The sequence below is a fragment of the Triticum aestivum genome, chromosome 6A, assembly GCF_018294505.1.
Source record: "Triticum aestivum cultivar Chinese Spring chromosome 6A, IWGSC CS RefSeq v2.1, whole genome shotgun sequence".
NCBI classification, from domain to species: Eukaryota; Viridiplantae; Streptophyta; class Magnoliopsida; order Poales; family Poaceae; genus Triticum; species Triticum aestivum.
In genome coordinates, this window is record NC_057809.1 from 109721080 (window position 1) to 109740660 (window position 19581).

At 43.7% G+C, this 19581-nt stretch overlaps 1 protein-coding gene across 1 annotated transcript; it reads left to right on the top strand.

Moving 5' to 3' along the window:
• The first annotated feature begins 17997 nt into the window (after positions 1 to 17997).
• On the top strand, positions 17998 to 18808 carry LOC123130414 (uncharacterized). Its single transcript, XM_044550315.1, has one exon. The coding sequence runs from the start codon at positions 18081 to 18083 to the stop codon at positions 18351 to 18353; it is 273 nt and encodes a 90-aa protein (XP_044406250.1). The 5' UTR covers positions 17998 to 18080; the 3' UTR covers positions 18354 to 18808.
• The last annotated feature ends 773 nt before the right edge of the window (positions 18809 to 19581 follow it).

Below are 19581 nucleotides of genomic sequence, written 5' to 3' on the forward strand. Positions count from 1 at the left end.
AAATATTTGGAAATTCCGGAAGAAAAATCCATGCGAGACGGTGCCCGAGGTGGCCACTGAAGGAAATATGCCCTAGAGGCAATAATAATGTTATTATTTTATTTCCTTATATCATGATAAATGTTTATTATTCATGCTAGAATTGTATTATCCAGAAACATAATACTTGTGTGAATACATAGACAAACTAAACGTCACTAGTATGCCTCTACTTGACTAGCTCATTAATCAAAGATGGTTATGTTTCCTAACCATGGACATGTGTTGTCATTTGATTAACGGGATCACATTATTAGGAGAATAATGTGATTGACATGACCCATTCCATTAGCTTAGCACCCGATCGTTTAGTATGTTGCTATTGCTTTCTTCATGACTTATACATGTTCCTATGACTATGAGATTATGCAACTCCCGTTTGCCGGAGGAACACTTTGTGTGCTACCAAACGTCACAACGTAACTGGGTGATTATAAAGGAGCTCTACAGGTGTCTCCAAAGGTACATGTTGGGTTGGCGTATTTCGAGATTAGGATTTGTCACTCCGATTGTCGGAGAGGTATCTCTGGGCCCTCTCGGTAATGCACATCACATAAGCCTTGCAAGCATTGCAACTAATGAGTTAGTTGCGAGATGATGTATTACGAAACGAGTAAAGAAACTTGTCGGTAATGAGATTGAACTAGGTATTGAGATACCGACGATCGAATCTCGGGCAAGTAACATACCGATGACAAAGGGAACAACGTATGTTGTTGTGCGGTCTGACCGATAAAGATCTTCGTAGAATATGTGGGAGCCAATATGAGCATCCAGGTTCCGCTATTGATTATTGACCGGAGACGTGTCTCGGTCATGTCTACATTGTTCTCGAACCCGTAGGGTCCACATGCTTAAGGTTTCGATGATAGTTATATTATGAGTTTATGAGTTTTGATGTACCGAAGTTAGTTCGGAGTCCCGGATGTGATCATGAACATGACGAGGAGTCTCGAAATGGTCGAGACATAAAGATTGATATATCGGAAGCCTATGTTTGGACATCGGAAGTGTTCCGGGTGAAATCGGCATTTTACCGGAGTACCGGGAGGTTACCGGAACCCCCCAGTAACCTAATGGGCCTTAATGGGCCTAGTGGACAAAGAGGAGAGGAGGCCTAGGGGTTGCCGCGCACCCCTCCCCCCCAAGTCCGAATTGGACAAGGAGGGGGGCGGCGCCCCCCCTTTTCCTTTCTTCCATGTCCTCCTTCCCCCCAAGTCCTAATCCAACTAGGGAAAGGGAGGGGAGTCCTACTCCCGGTAGGAGTAGGACTCCTCCTACGCGCCTCCTCCTAGGGCCGGCCGCACCCCCCCTTGGCTCCTTTATATACGGGGGCAGGGGGCACCCCTAGACACACATGTTGATCTCTAAGATCGATCTCTTAGCCGTGTGCGGTGCCCCCTTCCACCATAGTCCTCGATAATATTGTAGTGGTGCTTAGCCGAAGCCCTGCGACAGTTGAACATCAAGATCGTCACCACGCCGTTGTGCTGATGGAACTCTTCCCCGACACTTTGCTGGATCGGAGTCTGGGGATCGTCATCGAGCTGAACGTGTGCTAGAACTCGGAGGTGTCGTAGTTTCGGTACTTGATCGGTCGGGCCGTGAAGACGTACGACTACATCAACCGCGTTGTCATAACGCTTCCGCTGTCGGTCTACAAGGGTACGTAGATCACACTCTCCCCTCTCGTTGCTATGCATCACCATGATCTTGCGTGTGCGTAGGAAATTTTTTGAAATTACTACGTTCCCCAACAGTGGCATCCGAGCCAGGTTTTATGCGTTGATGTTATTTGCATGAGTAGAACACAAGTGAGTTGTGGGTGATATAAGTCATACTGCTTACCAGCATGTCATACTTTGGTTTGGCGGTATTGTTGGACGAAGCGGCCCAGACCGACATTACGCGAACGCTTACGCGATACCGGTTCTCCCGACGTGCTTTGCACAAAGGTGGCTAGCGGGTGTCAGTTTCTCCAACTTTAGTTGAACCAAGTGTGGCTACGCCCGGTCCTTGCGAAGGTTAAAACAGCACCAACTTGACAAACTATCGTTGTGGTTTTGATGCGTAGGTAAGAACGGTTCTTGCTAAGCCCGTAGCAGCCACGTAAAACTTGCAACAACAAAGTAGAGGACGTCTAACTTGTTTTTGCAGGGTATGTTGTGATGTGATATGGTCAAGACATGATGCTCAATTTTATTGTATGAGATGATCATGTTTTGTAACTGAGTTATCGGCAACTGGCAGGAGCCATATGGTTGTCGCTTTATTGTATGCAATGCAATTGCGCTGTAATGCTTTACTTTATCACTAAGCGGTAGCGATAGTCGTGAAAGCATAAGATTGGCGAGATGACAATGATGCTATGATGATGATCAAGGTGTCGCGCCAGTGACGATGGTGATCATGACGGTGCTTCGAAGATGGAGATCACAAGCACAAGATGATGATGGCCATATCATATCACTTATATTGATTACATGTAATGTTTATCTTTTATACATCTTATCTTGGTTTGATTGACGGTAGCATTTTAAGATGATCTCTCACTAATTATCAAGAAGTGTTCTCCCTGAGTATGCACCGTTGCGAAAGTTCTTCGTGCTGAGACACCACGTGATGATCGGGTGTGATAGGCTCTACGTTCAAATATAACGGGTGCAAAACAGTTGCACACGCGGAAAACTCAGGTTATACTTGACAAGCCAAGCATATACAGATATGGCCTCGGAACACGAAGACCGAAAGGTCGAGCGTGAATCATATAGTAGATATGATCAACATAGTGATGTTCACCAATGAAACTACTCCATCTCACGTGATGGTAGTTGATTTGGATCACGTGATCACTTAGAGGATTAGAGGGATGTCTATCTAAGTGGGAGTTCTTTAGAAATATGATTAATTGAACTTAAATTTATCATGGACTTAGTACCTGATAGTATCTTGCTTGTTTATGTTTGATTGTAGATAGATGGCCTGTGCTGTTGTTCCGTTGAATTTTAATGCGTTCCTTGAAAAAGCAAAGTTGAAAGATGATGGTAGCAATTACACGGACTGGGTCCATAACTTGAGGATTATCCTCATTGCTGCACAGAAGAATTACGTCATGGAAGCACCGCTGGGTGCCAGGCCTGCTGCTGGAGCAACACCAGATGTTATGAACGTCTGGCAGAGCAAAGCTGATGACTACTCGATAGTTCAGTGTGCCATGATTTACGTCTTAGAATCGGGACTTCAACGATGTTTTGAACGTCATGGAGCATATGACATGTTCCAGGAGTTGAAGTTAATATTTCAAGCAAATGCCAGGATTGAGAGATATGAAGTATCCAATAAGTTCTATAGCTGCAAGATGGAGGAGAATAGTTTTGTCAGTGAGCATATACTCAAAATGTCTGGGTATAATAATCACTTGATTCAATTGGGAGTTAATCTTCCAGATGATTGTGTCATTGACAGAATTCTCCAATCACTGCCACCTAGCTACAAGAGCTTCATGATGAACTATAATATGCAAGGGATGAATAAGACTATTCCCGAGCTCTTCGCAATGCTGAAAGCTGCGGAGGTAGAAATCAAGAAGGAGCATCAAGTGTTGATGGTCAACAAGACCACTAGTTTCAAGAAAAAGGGCAAAGGGAAGAAGAAGAAGGGAAACTTCAAAAAGAACAGCAAGCAAGTAGCTGCTCAAGAGAAGAAACCCAAATCTGGACCTAAGCCTGAAACTGAGTGCTTCTACTGCAAGCAGACTGGTCACTGGAAGCGGAACTGCCCTAAGTATTTGGCGGATAAGAAGGATGGCAAGGTGAACAAAGGTATATACGATATACATGTTATTGATGTGTACCTTAATAATGCTCGCAGTAGCACATGGGTATTTGATACTGGTTCTGTTGCTAACATATGCAACTCGAAACAGGGACTACGGATTAAGCGAAGATTGGCTAAGGACGAGGTGACAATGCGCGTGGGAAATGGTTCCAAAGTCGATGTGATCGCGGTCGGCACGCTACCTCTACATCTACCTTTGGGATTAGTATTAGACCTAAATAATTGTTATTTGGTGCCAGCGTTGAGCATGAACATTATATCTGGATCTTGTTTGATGCGAGACGGTTATTCATTTAAATCAGAGAATAATGGTTGTTCTATTTATATGAGTAAAATCTTTTATGGTCATGCACCCATGAAGAATGGTCTATTCTTACTAAATCATGATAGTAATGACACACATATTCATAATGTTGAAGCCAAAAGATGCAGAGTTGATAATGATAGTGTAACTTATTTGTGGCACTGCCATTTAGGTCATATCGGTGTAAAGCGCATGAAGAAACTCCATACTGATGGACTTTTGGAACCACTTGATTATGAATGACTTGGTACTTGCGAATCGTGCCTTATGGGTAAGATGACAAAAAACACCGTTCTCCGGTACTATGGAGAGAGCAATAGATTTGTTGGAAATCATACATACAGATGTATGTGGTCCGATGACTGTTGAGGCTCGTGGCAGATATCGTTATTTTCTCACCTTCACAGATGACTTAAGCAGATATGGGTATATCTATTTAATGAAACATAAGTCTGAAACATTTGAAAAGTTCAAAGAATTTTAGAGTGAAGTTGAAAATCATCGTAACAAGAAAATAAAATTCCTACGATCTGATCGTGGAGGAGAATATTTGAGTTATGAGTTTGGTGTACATTTGAAACAATGCAGAATAGTTTCGCAACTCACGCCACCCGGAACACCACGGCGTAATGGTGTGTCCGAACGTCGTAATTGTACTTTACTAGATATGGTGCGATCTATGATGTCTCTTACTGATTTACCGCTATCGTTTTGGGGTTATGCTTTAGGGACGGCCGCATTCACGTTAAATAGGGCACCATCAAAATCCGTTGAGACGACGCCTTATGAACTGTGGTTTGGCAAGAAACCAAAGTTATCGTTTCTGAAAGTTTGGGGCTGCGATGCTTATGTGAAAAAGTTTCAACCTGATAAGCTCGAACCCAAATCGGAGAAATGTGTCTTCATACGATATACAAAGGAAACTATTGGATACACCTTCTATCACAGATTCGAAGGCAAGACTTTTGTTGCTGAATTCGGAAACTTTTTAGAGAAGGAGTTTCTCTCGAAAGAAGTGAGTGGGAGGAAAGTAGAACTTGATGAGGTAACTGTACCTGCTCCCTTATTAGAAAGTAGTACATCACAGAAACTAGTTTCTGTGACACCTACACCAAATAGTGAGGAAGCTAATGATGATGATCATGAAACTTCAGAACATGATACTACTGAACCTCGTAGATCAACCAGAGTAAGATCCGCACCAGAGTGGTACGGTAATCCTGTTCTGGAAGTCATGCTACTAGATCATGATGAACCTACGAACTATGGAGAAGCGATGGTGAGCCCAGATTCCGCAAAATGGCTTGAAGCCATGAAATCTGAGATGGGATCCATGTATGAGAACAAAGTGTGGACTTTGGTTGACTTGCCAAAAGATCGGCAAGCAATTGAGAATAAATGGATCTTCAAGAAGAACACTGACGCTGATGGTAATGTTACTGTCTACAAAGCTCGACTTGTCGCAAAAGGTTTTCGACAAGTTCAAGGGATTGACTATGATGAGACCTTCTCACCCGTAGCGATGCTTAAGTCTATCCGAATCATGTTAGCAATTGCTGCATTTTATGATTATGAAATATGGCAGATGGATGTCAAAACTGCATTCCTGAATGGATTTCTGGAAGAAGAGTTGTATATGATGCAGCCAAAAGGTTTTGTCGATCCAAAGGGAGCTAACAAAGTGTGCAAGCTCTAGCGATCCATTTATGGACTGGTGCAAGCCTCTCGGAGTTGGAATAAACGCTTTGATAGTGTGATCAAAGCATTTGGTTTTGTACAGACTTTTGGAGAAGCCTGTATTTACAAGAAAGTGAGTGGGAGCTCTGTAGCATTTCTGATATTATATGTAGATGACATATTACTAATCGGAAATGATATAGAATTTCTGGATAGCATAAAGGGATACTTGAATAAAAGTTTTTCAATGAAAGACCTCGGTGAAGCTGCTTACATATTGGGCATTAAGATCTATAGAGATGGATCAAGACGCTTAATTGGACTTTCACAAAGCACATACCTTGACAAAGTTTTGAAGAAGTTCCAAATGGATCAAGCAAAGAAAGGATTCTTGCATGTGTTACAAGGTGTGAAATTGAGTAAGACTCAATGCCCGACCAATGCAGAATATAGAGAGAAAATGAAAGATGTTCCCTATGCTTCAGCCATAGGCTCTATCATGTATGCAATGTTGTGTACCAGACCTGATGTGTGTCTTGCTATAAGTCTAGCAGGGAGGTACCAAAGTAATCCAGGAGTGGATCACTGGACAACGGTCAAGAACATCCTGAAATACCTGAAAAGGACTAAGGATATGTTTCTCATATATGGAGGTGACAAAGAGCTCATCGTAAATGGTTATGTTGATGCAAGCTTTGACACTGATCCGGACGATTCTAAATCACAAACCGGATACGTGTTTACATTAAACGGTGGAGCTGTCAGTTGGTGCAGTTCTAAACAAAGCGTTGTGGCGGGATCTACATGTGAAGCGGAGTACATAGCTACTTCGGAAGCAGCAAACGAAGGAGTCTGGATGAAGGAGTTCATATCCGATCTAGGTGTCATACCTAGTGCATCGGGTCCAATGAAAATCTTTTGTGACAATACTGGTGCAATTGCCTTGGCAAAGGAATCCAGATTTCACAAGAGAACCAAGCACATCAAGAGACTCTTCAATTCCATCCGGGATCTAGTCCAGGTGGGGGACGTAGAGACTTGCAAGATACATACGGATCTGAATGTTGCAGACCCATTGACTAAGCCTCTTCCACGAGCAAAACATGATCATCACCAAAGCTCCATGGGTGTTAGAATCATTACTGTGTAATCTAGATTATTGACTCTAGTGCAAGTGGGAGACTGAAGGAAATATGCCCTAGAGGCAATAATAATGTTATTATTTTATTTCCTTATATCATGATAAATGTTTATTATTCATGCTAGAATTGTATTATCCGGAAACATAATACTTGTGTGAATACATAGACAAACTAAACGTCACTAGTATGCCTCTACTTGACTAGCTCGTTAATCAAAGATGGTTATGTTTCCTAACCATAGATATGTGTTGTCATTTGATTAACGGGATCACATTATTAGGAGAATAATGTGATTGACATGACCCATTACATTAGATTAGCACCCGATCGTTTAGTATGTTGCTATTGCTTTCTTCATGACTTATACATGTTCCTATGACTATGAGATTATGCAACTCCCGTTTGCCGGAGGAACACTTTGTGTGCTACCAAACGTCACAACGTACCTGGGTGATTATAAAGGAGCTCTACAGGTGTCTCCAAAGGTACATGTTGGGTTGGCGTATTTCGAGATTAGGATTTGTCACTTCGATTGTCGGAGAGGTATCTCTGGGCCCTCTCGGTAATGCACATCACATAAGCCTTGCAAGCATTGCAACTAATGAGTTAGTTGCGAGATGATGTATTATGAAACGAGTAAAGAGACCTGCCGGTAACGAGATTGAACTAGGTATTAAGATACCGACGATCGAATCTCGGGCAAGTAACATACCGATGACAAAGGGAACAACGTATGTTGTTGTGCGGTCTGACCGATAAAGATCTTCGTAGAATATGTGGGAGCCAATATGAGCATCTAGGTTCCGCTATTGGTTATTGACCAGAGACGTGTCTCGGTCATGTCTACATTGTTCTCGAACCCGTAGGGTCCGCACGCTTAAGGTTTCGATGACAGTTATATTATGAGTTTATGAGTTTTGATGTACCGAAGTTAGTTCGGAGTCCCGGATGTGATCACGGACATGACGAGGAGTCTCGAAATGGTCAAGACATAAAGATTGATATATTGGAAGCCTATGTTTGGACATTGGAAGTGTTCTGGGTGAAATCGGCATTTTACCGGAGTACCGGGAGGTTACCGGAACCCCCCGGTAACCTAATGGGCCTTAATGGGCCTAGTGGAGAAAGAGGAGCGGAGGCCTAGGGGCTGCCGTGCGCCCCTCCCCCCGAAGTCCGAATTGGACAAGGAGGGGGGCGGCGCCCCCCCTTTTCCTTTCTTCCCTCTCCTCCTCCCCCCCAAGTCCTAATCTAACTAGGGAAAGGGAGGGGAGTCCTACTCCCGCTAGGAGTAGGACTCCTCCTGCGCGCCTCCTCCTAGGGCCGGCCGCACCCCCCTTGGCTCCTTCATATACGGGGGCAGGGGGCACCCCTAGACACACAAGTTGATCTCTAATATCGTTCTCTTAGCCGTGTGCGGTGCCCCCTTCCACCATAGTCCTCGATAATATTGTAGTGGTGCTTAGGCGAAGCCCTGCGACCCTTGAACATCAAGATCGTCACCACGCCGTCGTGCTGAGGGAACTCTTCCCCGACACTTTGCTGGATCGGAGTCCGGGGATCGTCATCGAGCTGAACGTGTGCTAGAACTCGGAGGTGCCGTAGTTTCGATGCTTGATCGGTCGGGCCGTGAAGACGTACGACTATATCAACCGCGTTGTCATAACGCTTCCGCTGTCGGTCAACAAGGGTACGTAGATCACACTCTCCCCTCTCGTTGCTATGCATCACCATGATCTTGCGTGTGCGTAGGAATTTTTTTGAAATTACTACGTTCCCCAACAGCCACGAGGCAGGGGGCGCGCCCCCTACCCTCGTGAGCCACCCGTAAGGCGGTTGACGCTCTTCTTTTGCCGCAAGAAAGCTAATTTTCGGAAAAAAAAATCTCGGCGAAGGTTTCAGGCCAATCGAAGTTACGGATCTCCATATATATACACGAAACGGTGAAACAGAGACAGAACAGAACGCAGAAACAGAGAGAGACAGAGAGACAGATCCAATCTCGGAGGGACTCTTGCTCCTCCCTTGCCATGGGGGCCATGGACCAGAGGGGAAACCCTTCTCCCATCTAGGGAGGAGGTCAAGGAAGAATAAGAAGGGGGGGCTCTCTCGCCCTCGCTTCCGGTGGCACCGGAGTGCCACCAGGGGCCATCGTCATCACCGCGATCTACACCAACACCTCCGCCATCTTCACCAACATCTCCATCACCTTCCCCCATCTATCTACAACGGTCCACTCTCCCGCAACCCGCTGTACCCTCTACTTGAACATGGTGCTTTATGCTTCATATTATTATCCAATGATGTGTTGCCATCCTATGATGTGTGAGTAGATTTTCGTTGTCCTATCGGCGGTTGATGAATTGCTATGATTGATTTAATTTGCTTGTGGTTATGTTGTTGTCCTTTGGTACCCATCATATGATTGCGCGTGTTGATCACACCCTAGGGTTAGTTGTATGATGATAGGACTATGTATTGGAGGGCAAGACAGAAGCTTCAACCTAGCATAGAAATTGATGCATACGGGATTGAAGGGGGACCAATATATCTTAATGCTATGGTTGGATTTTACCTTAATGAACATTAGTAGTTGCGGATGCTTGCTAATAGTTCCAATCATAAGTGCATAGAATTCCAAGTCAGGGATGACATGCTAGCAGTGGCCTCTCCCACATAATACTTGCTATCGGTCTAGTAAAGTAGTCAATTGCTTAGGGACAATTTCGCAACTCCTACCACCACTTTTCCACACTTGCTATATTTACTTTATTGTTTATTTATCTAAACAGCCCCTACTTTTTATTTACGTACACTTTATTATCTTGCAAACCTATCCAACAACACCTACAAAGTATTTCTAGTTTCATACTTGTTCTAGGTAAAGCGAACGTCAAGCGTGCGTAAAGTTGTATCGCTGGTAGATAGAACTTGAGAGGATATTTGTTCTACCTTTAGCTCCTCGTTGGGTTCGACACTCTTACTTATCGAAAACTATTGCGATCCTCTATACTTGTGGGTTATCAAGACCTTTTTCTGGCGCCGTTGCCGGGGAGCAATAGCGTGGGGTGAATATTCTCGTGTGTGCTTGTTTGCTTTATCACTAAGTAATTTTTATTTGCTATTCTTAGTTGTCCTTTATCTTTAGTTATGGATATAGAATACGAAATACCGAAAAAAATAGGTGTACTTTCTACTCATGGAGATGGGAAACCTCCTAAAACCCTCGATGCTAGTTATGTGAAAAATATTATGTACTACTTTAATAATCCTGAGAAAACCCCATTCAATTATGTAATGGGAGTAACGTTGGATCAACGTGAATACTTTAGGGATTACCGCTTGACACAAAAAGGGAAACTAATATGGGATCAAATTCATATATTGAATTGGTATGCTAGGCAGCTATGCTTGAGATATGATTATACTTGTTGCTCTAAGATGAAGGCTCCACACCTTCCCCTTTTATGCAAATTTAATGATAATAAAACCTTAGCTTCTTATGCTAGAGGTATATATGATTACTATGATGTGGAACAAATAGAAGAATTTGTTGCTTTTATGGGTGCTTATGAAATTGAATCTATGTTTAAAGAGTTTGAAGATTTTGATGATTCGGTTTACAGACCTGAAATTTTAGCTATCCTTAAATATTGTTATGAGAATTATGAATACAATTACGATATTAATGCACTTATTGAGAAAGTCTCCGTTGTCCAAGAAGAGACTAATATTTTGCAGGAATCTATGGAAGAAGAAGTTGATGAAACTGTGAGCTCATTGGATGAAAAAGATGAGGAGGAGAGCGAAGAACAAAATGAGGAAGAGCGGATTGATCACCCGTGCCCACCTTCTAATGAGAGTAACTCTTCAACTCATACATTGTTTAATTCCCCTTCATGCTTACCGAAGGATGAATATTATGATAATTGCTATGATCCCGTCGATTCTTTTGAAATATCCCTTTTTGATGATGCTTGATATGCTTGTAGCCAAGATGCCAATATGAATTATGCTTATGGAGATGAACTTGCTATAGTTCCTTATGTTAAACATAAAATTTTTGCTATTGCACCGACGCATGATAGTCCTATTATCTTTTTGAATTCTCCCGACTACACTATATCGGAGAAGTTTGCACTTATTAAGGATTATATTGATGGGTTGCCTTTTACCGTTGCACATGATGATTTTGATGAATATAATATGCATGTGCTTGCTGCTCCTACTTGCAATTATTATGAGAGAGGAACTATATCTTCATCTCTCTATGTTTCCACTATGGTAAAATTGCAAGAAACTGTTTATACTATGCGTTGGCCTTTACTTTGTGTGCATGAGTTGTTCTTTTATGACATGCCGATGCATAGGAAGAGAGTTAGACTTTGTCATTACATGATATATGTTACCTTGTGCTCACCACTAAATTACAAATCATTGTTAATTAAAATAGGCTTTGATATACCTTGGGATCCGGGTGGATCCATTACTTGAACACTTTATGCCTAGCTTAATGGCTTTAAAGAAAGCGCTGCCAGGGAGACAACCCGAAAGTTTTAGAGAGTCATTTATTGCTGTTGAGTGCTTTTATATAGTTTAAAAACAACAAAAATAAAGAGGGGAACCCAAAACGTTTTCAAAAAGGAAAGCGAAAGTGAGAAAGACAAGCATTGTTGAAGTGGGAGCTAGCCTTGAACTTTGTTCATGCTCACGGAAACTTTGTGAATCTTGATTACAGAAACTTTTCAATAAAAATAATTATCCCCTTGTACAATTTCATTGTATTATAAAAATAATGTGCCAAGGTTTGCCTTTAGGATGTTTACATTTGCTTGATGGTTTGTACGGTGCAGGATAGAAACTTTGGCTGTAGTGCGCGATTTTACATTTTTAGTTGGAATGTCAAATGGTTCTGATCCTTTTTGCACTGTCTTCCTATAATGTTTTTTTATTTTTCCTAATTTTGTTATAATTTTTCAAGTGTCGGAAGTATGGTGAATATTCAGATTATTACAGACAGTTCTGTTTTAGACAGATTCTGTTTTTGATGCATAGTTTGCTTATTTTGATGAAACTATCAATTTATATTAGTGGATTAAGCCATGAAAAGGTTATATTACAGTAGACACAATGCAAAAATAAAATATGAATTGGTTTTCAATAGTACTTAAAGTAGTGATTTGCTTTATTATACTAACGGATCTTACCGAGTTTTCTGTTGAAGTTTGGTGTGGATGAAGTGTTCGATGATCGAGAAGGTCTCGATGTGAGAAGAAGGAAGAGAGGCAAGAGCTCAATCTTGGGGATGCCCAAGGCACCCCAAGTAATATTCATGGAGACTCAACCGTCTAAGCTTGGGGATGCCCCGGAAGGCATCCCCTCTTTCTTCAACAAGTATCGGTATGTTTTCGGATTCGTTTCGTTCATGCGATATGTGCAATCTTGGAGCGTCTTTTGCATTTAGTTTTCATTTTTATTTTATGCACCATGCTGGTATGAGATAGTCCTTGGTTGATTTATAGAATGCTCTATGCACTTCACTTATATCTTTTGACTATGGCTTTATAGAATGCTTAATGTGCTTCGCTTATATCATTTGAAGTTTGGATTGCCTGTTTCTCTTTACATAGAAAACTGCCATTTGTAGAGTTCTCTTTTGCTTCACTTATATTTATTAGAGTGTGGGCATATCTTCTGTAAAAAGAATTAAACTCTCTTGCTTCACTTATATTTATTTAGAGAGATGACAGGAACTGGTCATTCACATGGTTGGTCATAAAACCCTACATAAAACTTGTAGATCACTGAATATGATGTGTTTGATTCCTTGCAATAGTTTTGCGATATAAAGATGGTGATATTAGAGTCATGCTAGTGGGTAGTTGTGGATTAGTAGAAATACTTGTGTTGAGGTTTATGATTCCCGTAGCATGCACGTATGGTGAACCGTTATGTAACGAAGTTGGAGCATGAGGTATTTATTGATTGTCTTCCTTATGAGTGGTGGTCGGGGACGAGCGATGGTATTTTTCTACCAATCTATCCCCCTAGGAGCATGCGCGTAGTACTTTGTTTCGATGACTAATAGATTTTTGCAATAAGTATGTGAGTTCTTTATGACTAATGTTGAGTCCATGGATTATACGCACTCTCACCCTTCCATCATTGCTAGCCTCTCTAGTGCCGCGCAATTTTCATTGGTACCATAAACCCACCCTATACCTTCCTCAAAACAGCCACCATACCTACCTATTATGGCATTTCCATAGCCATTCCGATATATATTGACATGCAACTTTCATCATCATCATATACATGACTTGAGCATTCATTGGCATATTGCTTTGCATGATCGTAAGATAGCTAGCATGATGTTTTCATGGCTTGTCCGGTTTTTGATGCCATTGCTACGCTAGATCATTGCACATCCCGATACACAGCCTAAGGCATTCATATAGAGTCTTATCTTTGTTCTAGATATCGAGTTGTAATATTGAGTTGTAAGTAAATAAAAGTGTGATGATCATCATTATTAGAGCATTGTCCCATGTGAGGTTATCAAAATAAAAGTGGCCAAAGAAGCCCAAAAAAAGAAAGAGAGAGGCCAAAGAAGCCTACAAAAAAAGAGAAAAATAATGAGAGAAAAAGAGAGAAGGGGCAATGTTACTATCCTTTTACCACACTTGTGCTTCAAAGTAGCACCATGTTCTTCATATAGAGAGTCTCTTGAGCTATCACTTTCATATACTAGTGGGAATTTTCATTATAGAACTTGGCTTGTATATTCCAACGATGGGCTTCCTCAAATGCCCTAGGTCTTCATGAGCAAGCAAGTTGGATGCACACCCACTTAGTTTCAGTTAGAGCTTTCATATACTTATAGCTCTAGTGCATCCGTTGCATGGCAATCCCTACTCACTCACATTGATATCTATTGATGGGCATCTCCATAGCCCGTTGGTACACCTAGTTGATATGAGACTATCTTCTCCTTCTTGTCTTCTCCACCATCATATTCTATTCCACATATAGTGCTATGTCCATGGCTCACGCTCATGTATTGCGTGAAAATTGAAAATGTTTGAAAACGTCAAAAGTATGAAACAATTGCTTGGCTTGTCATCGGGTTTGTGCATGATGTGAGTATTTTGTGTGAAGAAGATGGAGCATAGCCAGACTATATGATTTTATAGGGATAACTTTCTTTGGCCATGTTATTTTAAAAAGACATGATTGCTTTATTAGTAGGCTTGAAGTATTATTGTTTTTATGTCAAATGATAGACTATTGCTTTGAATCACTCGTATCTTAATATTCATGCCATGATTAGATATGTGATCAAGATTATGCTAGGTAGCATTCCACATCAAAAATTACTTTTTTATCATTTACCTACTCGAGGACGAGTAGGAATTAAGCTTGGGGATGCTGACACGTCTCCGTCATATCTATAATTTTTGATTGTTTCATGTCAATATTCTACAACTTCCATATACTTTTGGCAACTTTTTATACTATTTTTGGGACTAACATATTGATCCAGTGCCTAGTGTCAGTTCCTGTCTGTTGCATGTTTTTGGTTTCACAGAATATCCATATCAAACGGAGTCTAAACGGGATAAAAACGGACGGAGATACTTTTTGGAATATTTGGAAAATTCTGAAAGAAAAATCCACGCGAGACGGTGCCCAAGGTGGCCACGAGGCAGGGGGGCACGCCTGCCCCCTGGGCGCGCCCCTACCCTCGTGAGCCACCCGTAAGGAGGTTGACGCTCTTCTTTTGCCACAAGAAAGCTAATTTTTGGAAAAAAACACAGCGAAGGTTTCAGGCCAATCGGAGTTACGGATCTCCATATATACACGAAACGGTGAAACAGAGACAGAACAGAACGCAGAAACAGAGAGAGACAGAGAGACAGATCCAATCTCGGAGGGGCTCTCGCCCCTCCCTTGCCATGGAGGCCATGGACCAGAGGAGAAACCCTTCTCCCATATAGGGAGGAGGTCAAGGAGGAAGAAGAAGGAGGGGGGCTCTCTCCCCCTCGCTTCCGGTGGCACCGGAGTGCCACCGGGGGCCATCATCATCACCGCGATCTACACCAACACCTCCGCCATCTTCACCAACATCTCCATCACCTTCCATCCTCTATCTACAACGGTCCACTCTCCCGCAACCCGCTGTACCCTCTACTTGAACATGGTGCTTTATGCTTCATATTATTATCCAATGATGTGTTGCCATCCTATGATGTGTGAGTAGATTTTCGTTGTCCTATCGATGGTTGATGAATTGCTATGATTGATTTAATTTGCTTGTGGTTATGTTACTGTCCTTTGGTGCCCATCATATGATTGCGCGCGTGGATCACACCCTATAGTTAGTTGATAGGACTATATATTGGAAGGTAAGAGTGGCAGAAGCTTCAACCTAGCATAGAAATTGATGCATACGGGATTGAAGGAGGACCAATATATCTTAATGCTATGGTTGGGTTTTACCTTAATGAACATTAGTAGTTGCGGATGTTTGCTAATAGTTCCAATCATAAGTGCATAGAATTCCAAGTCAGGGATAGCATGCTAGCAGTGGCCTCACCCACATAATACTTGTTATCGGTCTAGTAAAGTAGTCAATTGCTTAGGGACAATTTCGCAACTCCTACCACCACTTTTCCACACTCGCTATATTTACTTTATTGTTTCTTTATCTAAACATCCCCTACTTTTTATTTACGTACTCTTTATTACTCCCTTCATTCCACAATGTAGTGCTTCCTCTACCCACGTGCTTCAACTTTGACCGTAAATTTAACTATCAAGACCGATTACGGTGGGAGCAAAAATTATATCAGTGAATTCGTATTCGAAAGAAGTTTTCAATTATATAATTTTTTCTTCCGCCGCAGTTGGTCTCGTTGGTTAAATTTACGGTCAAAATTGGACCTCGGGAAGCGTGGGCGAACTATATTTTGGAATGGAGGGAGTATCTTGCAAACCTATCCAACAACACCTACAAAATACTTCTAGTTTCATACTTGTTCTAGGTAAAGCGAACGTCAAGCGTGCGTAGAGTTGTATCGCTGGTCGATAGAACTTGAGGGAATATTTGTTCTACCTTTAGCTCCTCGTTAGGTTTGACACTCTTACTTATCGAAAACTGTTGCGATCTCCTATACTTGTGGGTTATCAGTATGGGGCACCTACCAGTCCAACGCACTCCTCAACCAGGACGCCTGCCGGGTATGAGGCCGTCGCAGCCACCTGCTATCAATCCATCTTTAGAGTTGTACTGTTGCATGTACCGTGCCAGGTCTCTCTACCATCGACGCCACCACGACGTCCGACATCGTCGTCCTCCTGCGCAAGTCCATCCTCCCACAGCGAACTCCGAATTTGCACTGCGCCACGCCGTCAAGATCCGTTGCCATCAGTGTGTAGGATGAATCACCGCTCCATCAAAGAATCTGTGCTCTGGTCCCTCGATCACGTGTGTACCCTCCAAGAATGACGCCCCCAAGGGAGGAACGACACCAGAGCGCCGCGTCATCCGATCATCCGATCTAGGGTTTTCTCTGGAGGTAGCAGAGAGTGGCCTTGAACTTTTCCACGACGATGCCTTCAAGAAGGGAACGACGCAGATAGCGCCGCCACCGCCGGCCTTAGCAGACGCCGAAGGCAAGTTTTCACCCAGATCAGTTCGAAGGGATCCAACTCTCGTGCACAGGCCGCCGTTACCACCAGCACCACCAGGCAGAACCCTGGAGCACCGGTAGACCAGCAAGCCGCCAACACCACCGCATCCAGATTGCCGGCCACGCCGGGCCGCCTCCATCCCCCGCGCCGTCCGGGTCAGAGACGAAGCCGTCGACCATGCACAGAGACCACCGCCGCCTGCACACGCCGGAGCGCCGCCGAGAGTTACTTGTGATTTCCGCATGTTATTTTTTATGATGTTTCTAAAGAGGCAAGTTGCATTGTGCATGATCTAGCTAAGCTAGCTAGGAGTTCTGTGTGTTCTGGTTGGATGGAAGAACCACCAAATAAGATTATTAGCTCTCTTATAAATGATGCTACTATGATTGCCAGGCATAAAGAGTGTTTGAATGTCAAAAAAAAAAAGGTGCATGGGAGTCTAGTGGGTAAGTCTAGTTTCTTCCGATCAAGTATTAGGCTCGATTGTTCTCTCGAGAACTTTATAGTTAGATATAGAAAAGGGCTTTTGATTTTGAAAGGTAAATCATTTTGAAAGTTGCAACTTTCAAATTGGAAACTTGAGAATAGAATGTAGGGAATCAATTTGTGGTCCTAAACTTGACATTGGTGCTCGTATTTTTCTGGATTTATTTCAACCTTTTAGTTGATGTGTGTTAAATGGGAAGAGACATTCCCATCGATTACGAAAGCGTCTGTGACAACTTTTAACAATCTTAAGATGATGTGCCGGCCCATCCTCTCGAAGATACGCATAAAAGTAGTGTGTGTGCCCATACATTATGTGTATTGTGTATATGCGTTCATAAGATGAAATGTATATGCGTATGTATAACGTCTGTACTATGTTTAAAAAAATAACCAAAAGACCATGACGTGGCTAGGGAGGATGGTGGACCGGCCTCGCGACTTTATACAGCCAACGGACATAACTTGAACTGACAGCCATCGGTTTGACCAAGTTAATTAGTAGAGTATTATTTTTCTTTTGCGAATGAGAGAATAAATTAGCTGTAACCACTAATCTACCAATTATTTCACGTTCCTAAAAACAATTTATTTTGATTCTAAAAAACAATTTGTTTCACGTTCAGCATGTGTAGCGGAGAGAACTTTCTTGTACCGCGCCACGTCTTGTCCGCCGCCCCGTTTCATCGGACGCGCCGTCCAAAACAGGCGGCCCGCTCCCTGTTTTCCCCTAGGCCGCTCCTCCCTTTCGCCGCCTGTTTCGCGTCCCCGGTCGCGTATAAAAATGGCAACCCCCGCAGAGATCGCCGATGAGACGACATCCACTTGAGCAAGTAAACCAGGTGCGGCGCAGACGCAGAGAGAAAGAAAGGAAGCAAGGGGAGGAACAGGATCTAGGGGCTGCTATGGCGTCGGCGGCGAGCAGGAAGGCGCCGTCGCTGGTGGTGGCGGCAAGCGTGGGCGCCGTGGAGGCGCTCAAGGACCAGGCGGGCCTGTGCCGCTGGGGCTACCCGCTCCGCTCGCTCTACCGCCACGCCGCCGCCGCGCCCAGGGTCCGCGCCCTGTCCGCCTCGCTCTCCGAGGCAGCGGCCGCCGCGGCTCCCCGACCGGCGCCTTTGTCCGCGGAGGACGCGAAGCTGCGCAAGGCGCACCACCTCGTCTGCTGGGGCCCCAACTGAGCTCCTTCTCTCCGCTTCATGTCACCACCGGCACATGAGCATATATAAGTAGCTGATGAATGCCTGTGTCAATGGTGTCGGGATTAGTAACAAAAGGCTTGCTTTGCTGTTTCGCCGGAGAAAGCAGAGCCGTCATTGTGTGCAGCGCCGGTGAACCGCTCCGGCCTCGGAGGAGTAGGACGGTTCATCAACGCTGCACTCAATGGCACCTTTGCGTCTCTTCCTCCTCTTCGTCTTCCCCAGTAGTAGTGTCTGGTTGCATCTGGCTAGCTTAGCTTCCGTAGACGCAAGCAGGAATCATGGCTTTAGCTTTTGAGGCCGGGACATCACCCATTTTCTTTTGTAGTAGTATGATGAGGTGTGCGAGGCTATTACGATGGTTGTACTGCGGTGGAGAACTGACCGGCGTTGTTGTACTACAGATCGTACTATGCTTATGTTGTGACTTGTGTCGACTACTGCCCTCCACCTTGATTTGTCATCTGGATCTCAAATCGGTCAGAGATCCATGAGGATTGAGGCCCGTGGGGCTGGCGACGGCCTTTGGGGGTGACAGTACAGTAGTACCCAAATCAAATTCAACTTGCTAAACTCAACTGCCAGTAGTACCGAAATCAAACGGACGTACGTAGTACTAGCGAGTAGGAGTAGTACGAACTGTACTACTGCTAATGAACTGAAATCTTCGTCATGCTGTAGTACAAGTCAGACGGCAGTATTTCCTCGCGAAAATGCAAGATGGAGCACGTCTAAATCCCGTCATGCTGTGTCGGGATTAGTACCGCAGCGGTGACCGCACTGACAGTTCCCATCGGGAACTTGCAGGTTATTATTCCCAGATCCTATATGCTTCTTCTTCTTCTTCGCTTGAGCACGTCTAAAAGCGCCCGGAAGCATTTCATTTTCATGGAGAAGAAAGTGTTATTAGAGCACTCCAACGGTCGATTCAAACGGACGGCGTATTTGTTCGCTTTTTGTTTGTTTGGATCGGCCGCCCGCCCAACATCTGCCCTCTTGTGCATTTGGGTCGACAGTGCGTCCAACGCGCCGACTCATTTCATGTCCACGCTCAATTTAAAAAAAAAAAGGCCCGCGGCCATAGATCATACCATCGGCCATGTCGTCGCGCTGGGTTTGGCACTCCAGAGCGCGGGAAAGGATCGCGCGGGCGGGAAAAATCGGCCTAGCGCGCGCTGGTTTTGGCGCGCCGCGTCCGGGGTGCGTTAAG

Excerpts from the sequence above, each read along its gene's own strand:
- LOC123130414 (XM_044550315.1), top strand. The coding sequence starts at position 18,081 with ATGGCGTCGGCGGCGAGCAGGAAGGCGCCGTCGCTGGTGGTGGCGGCA.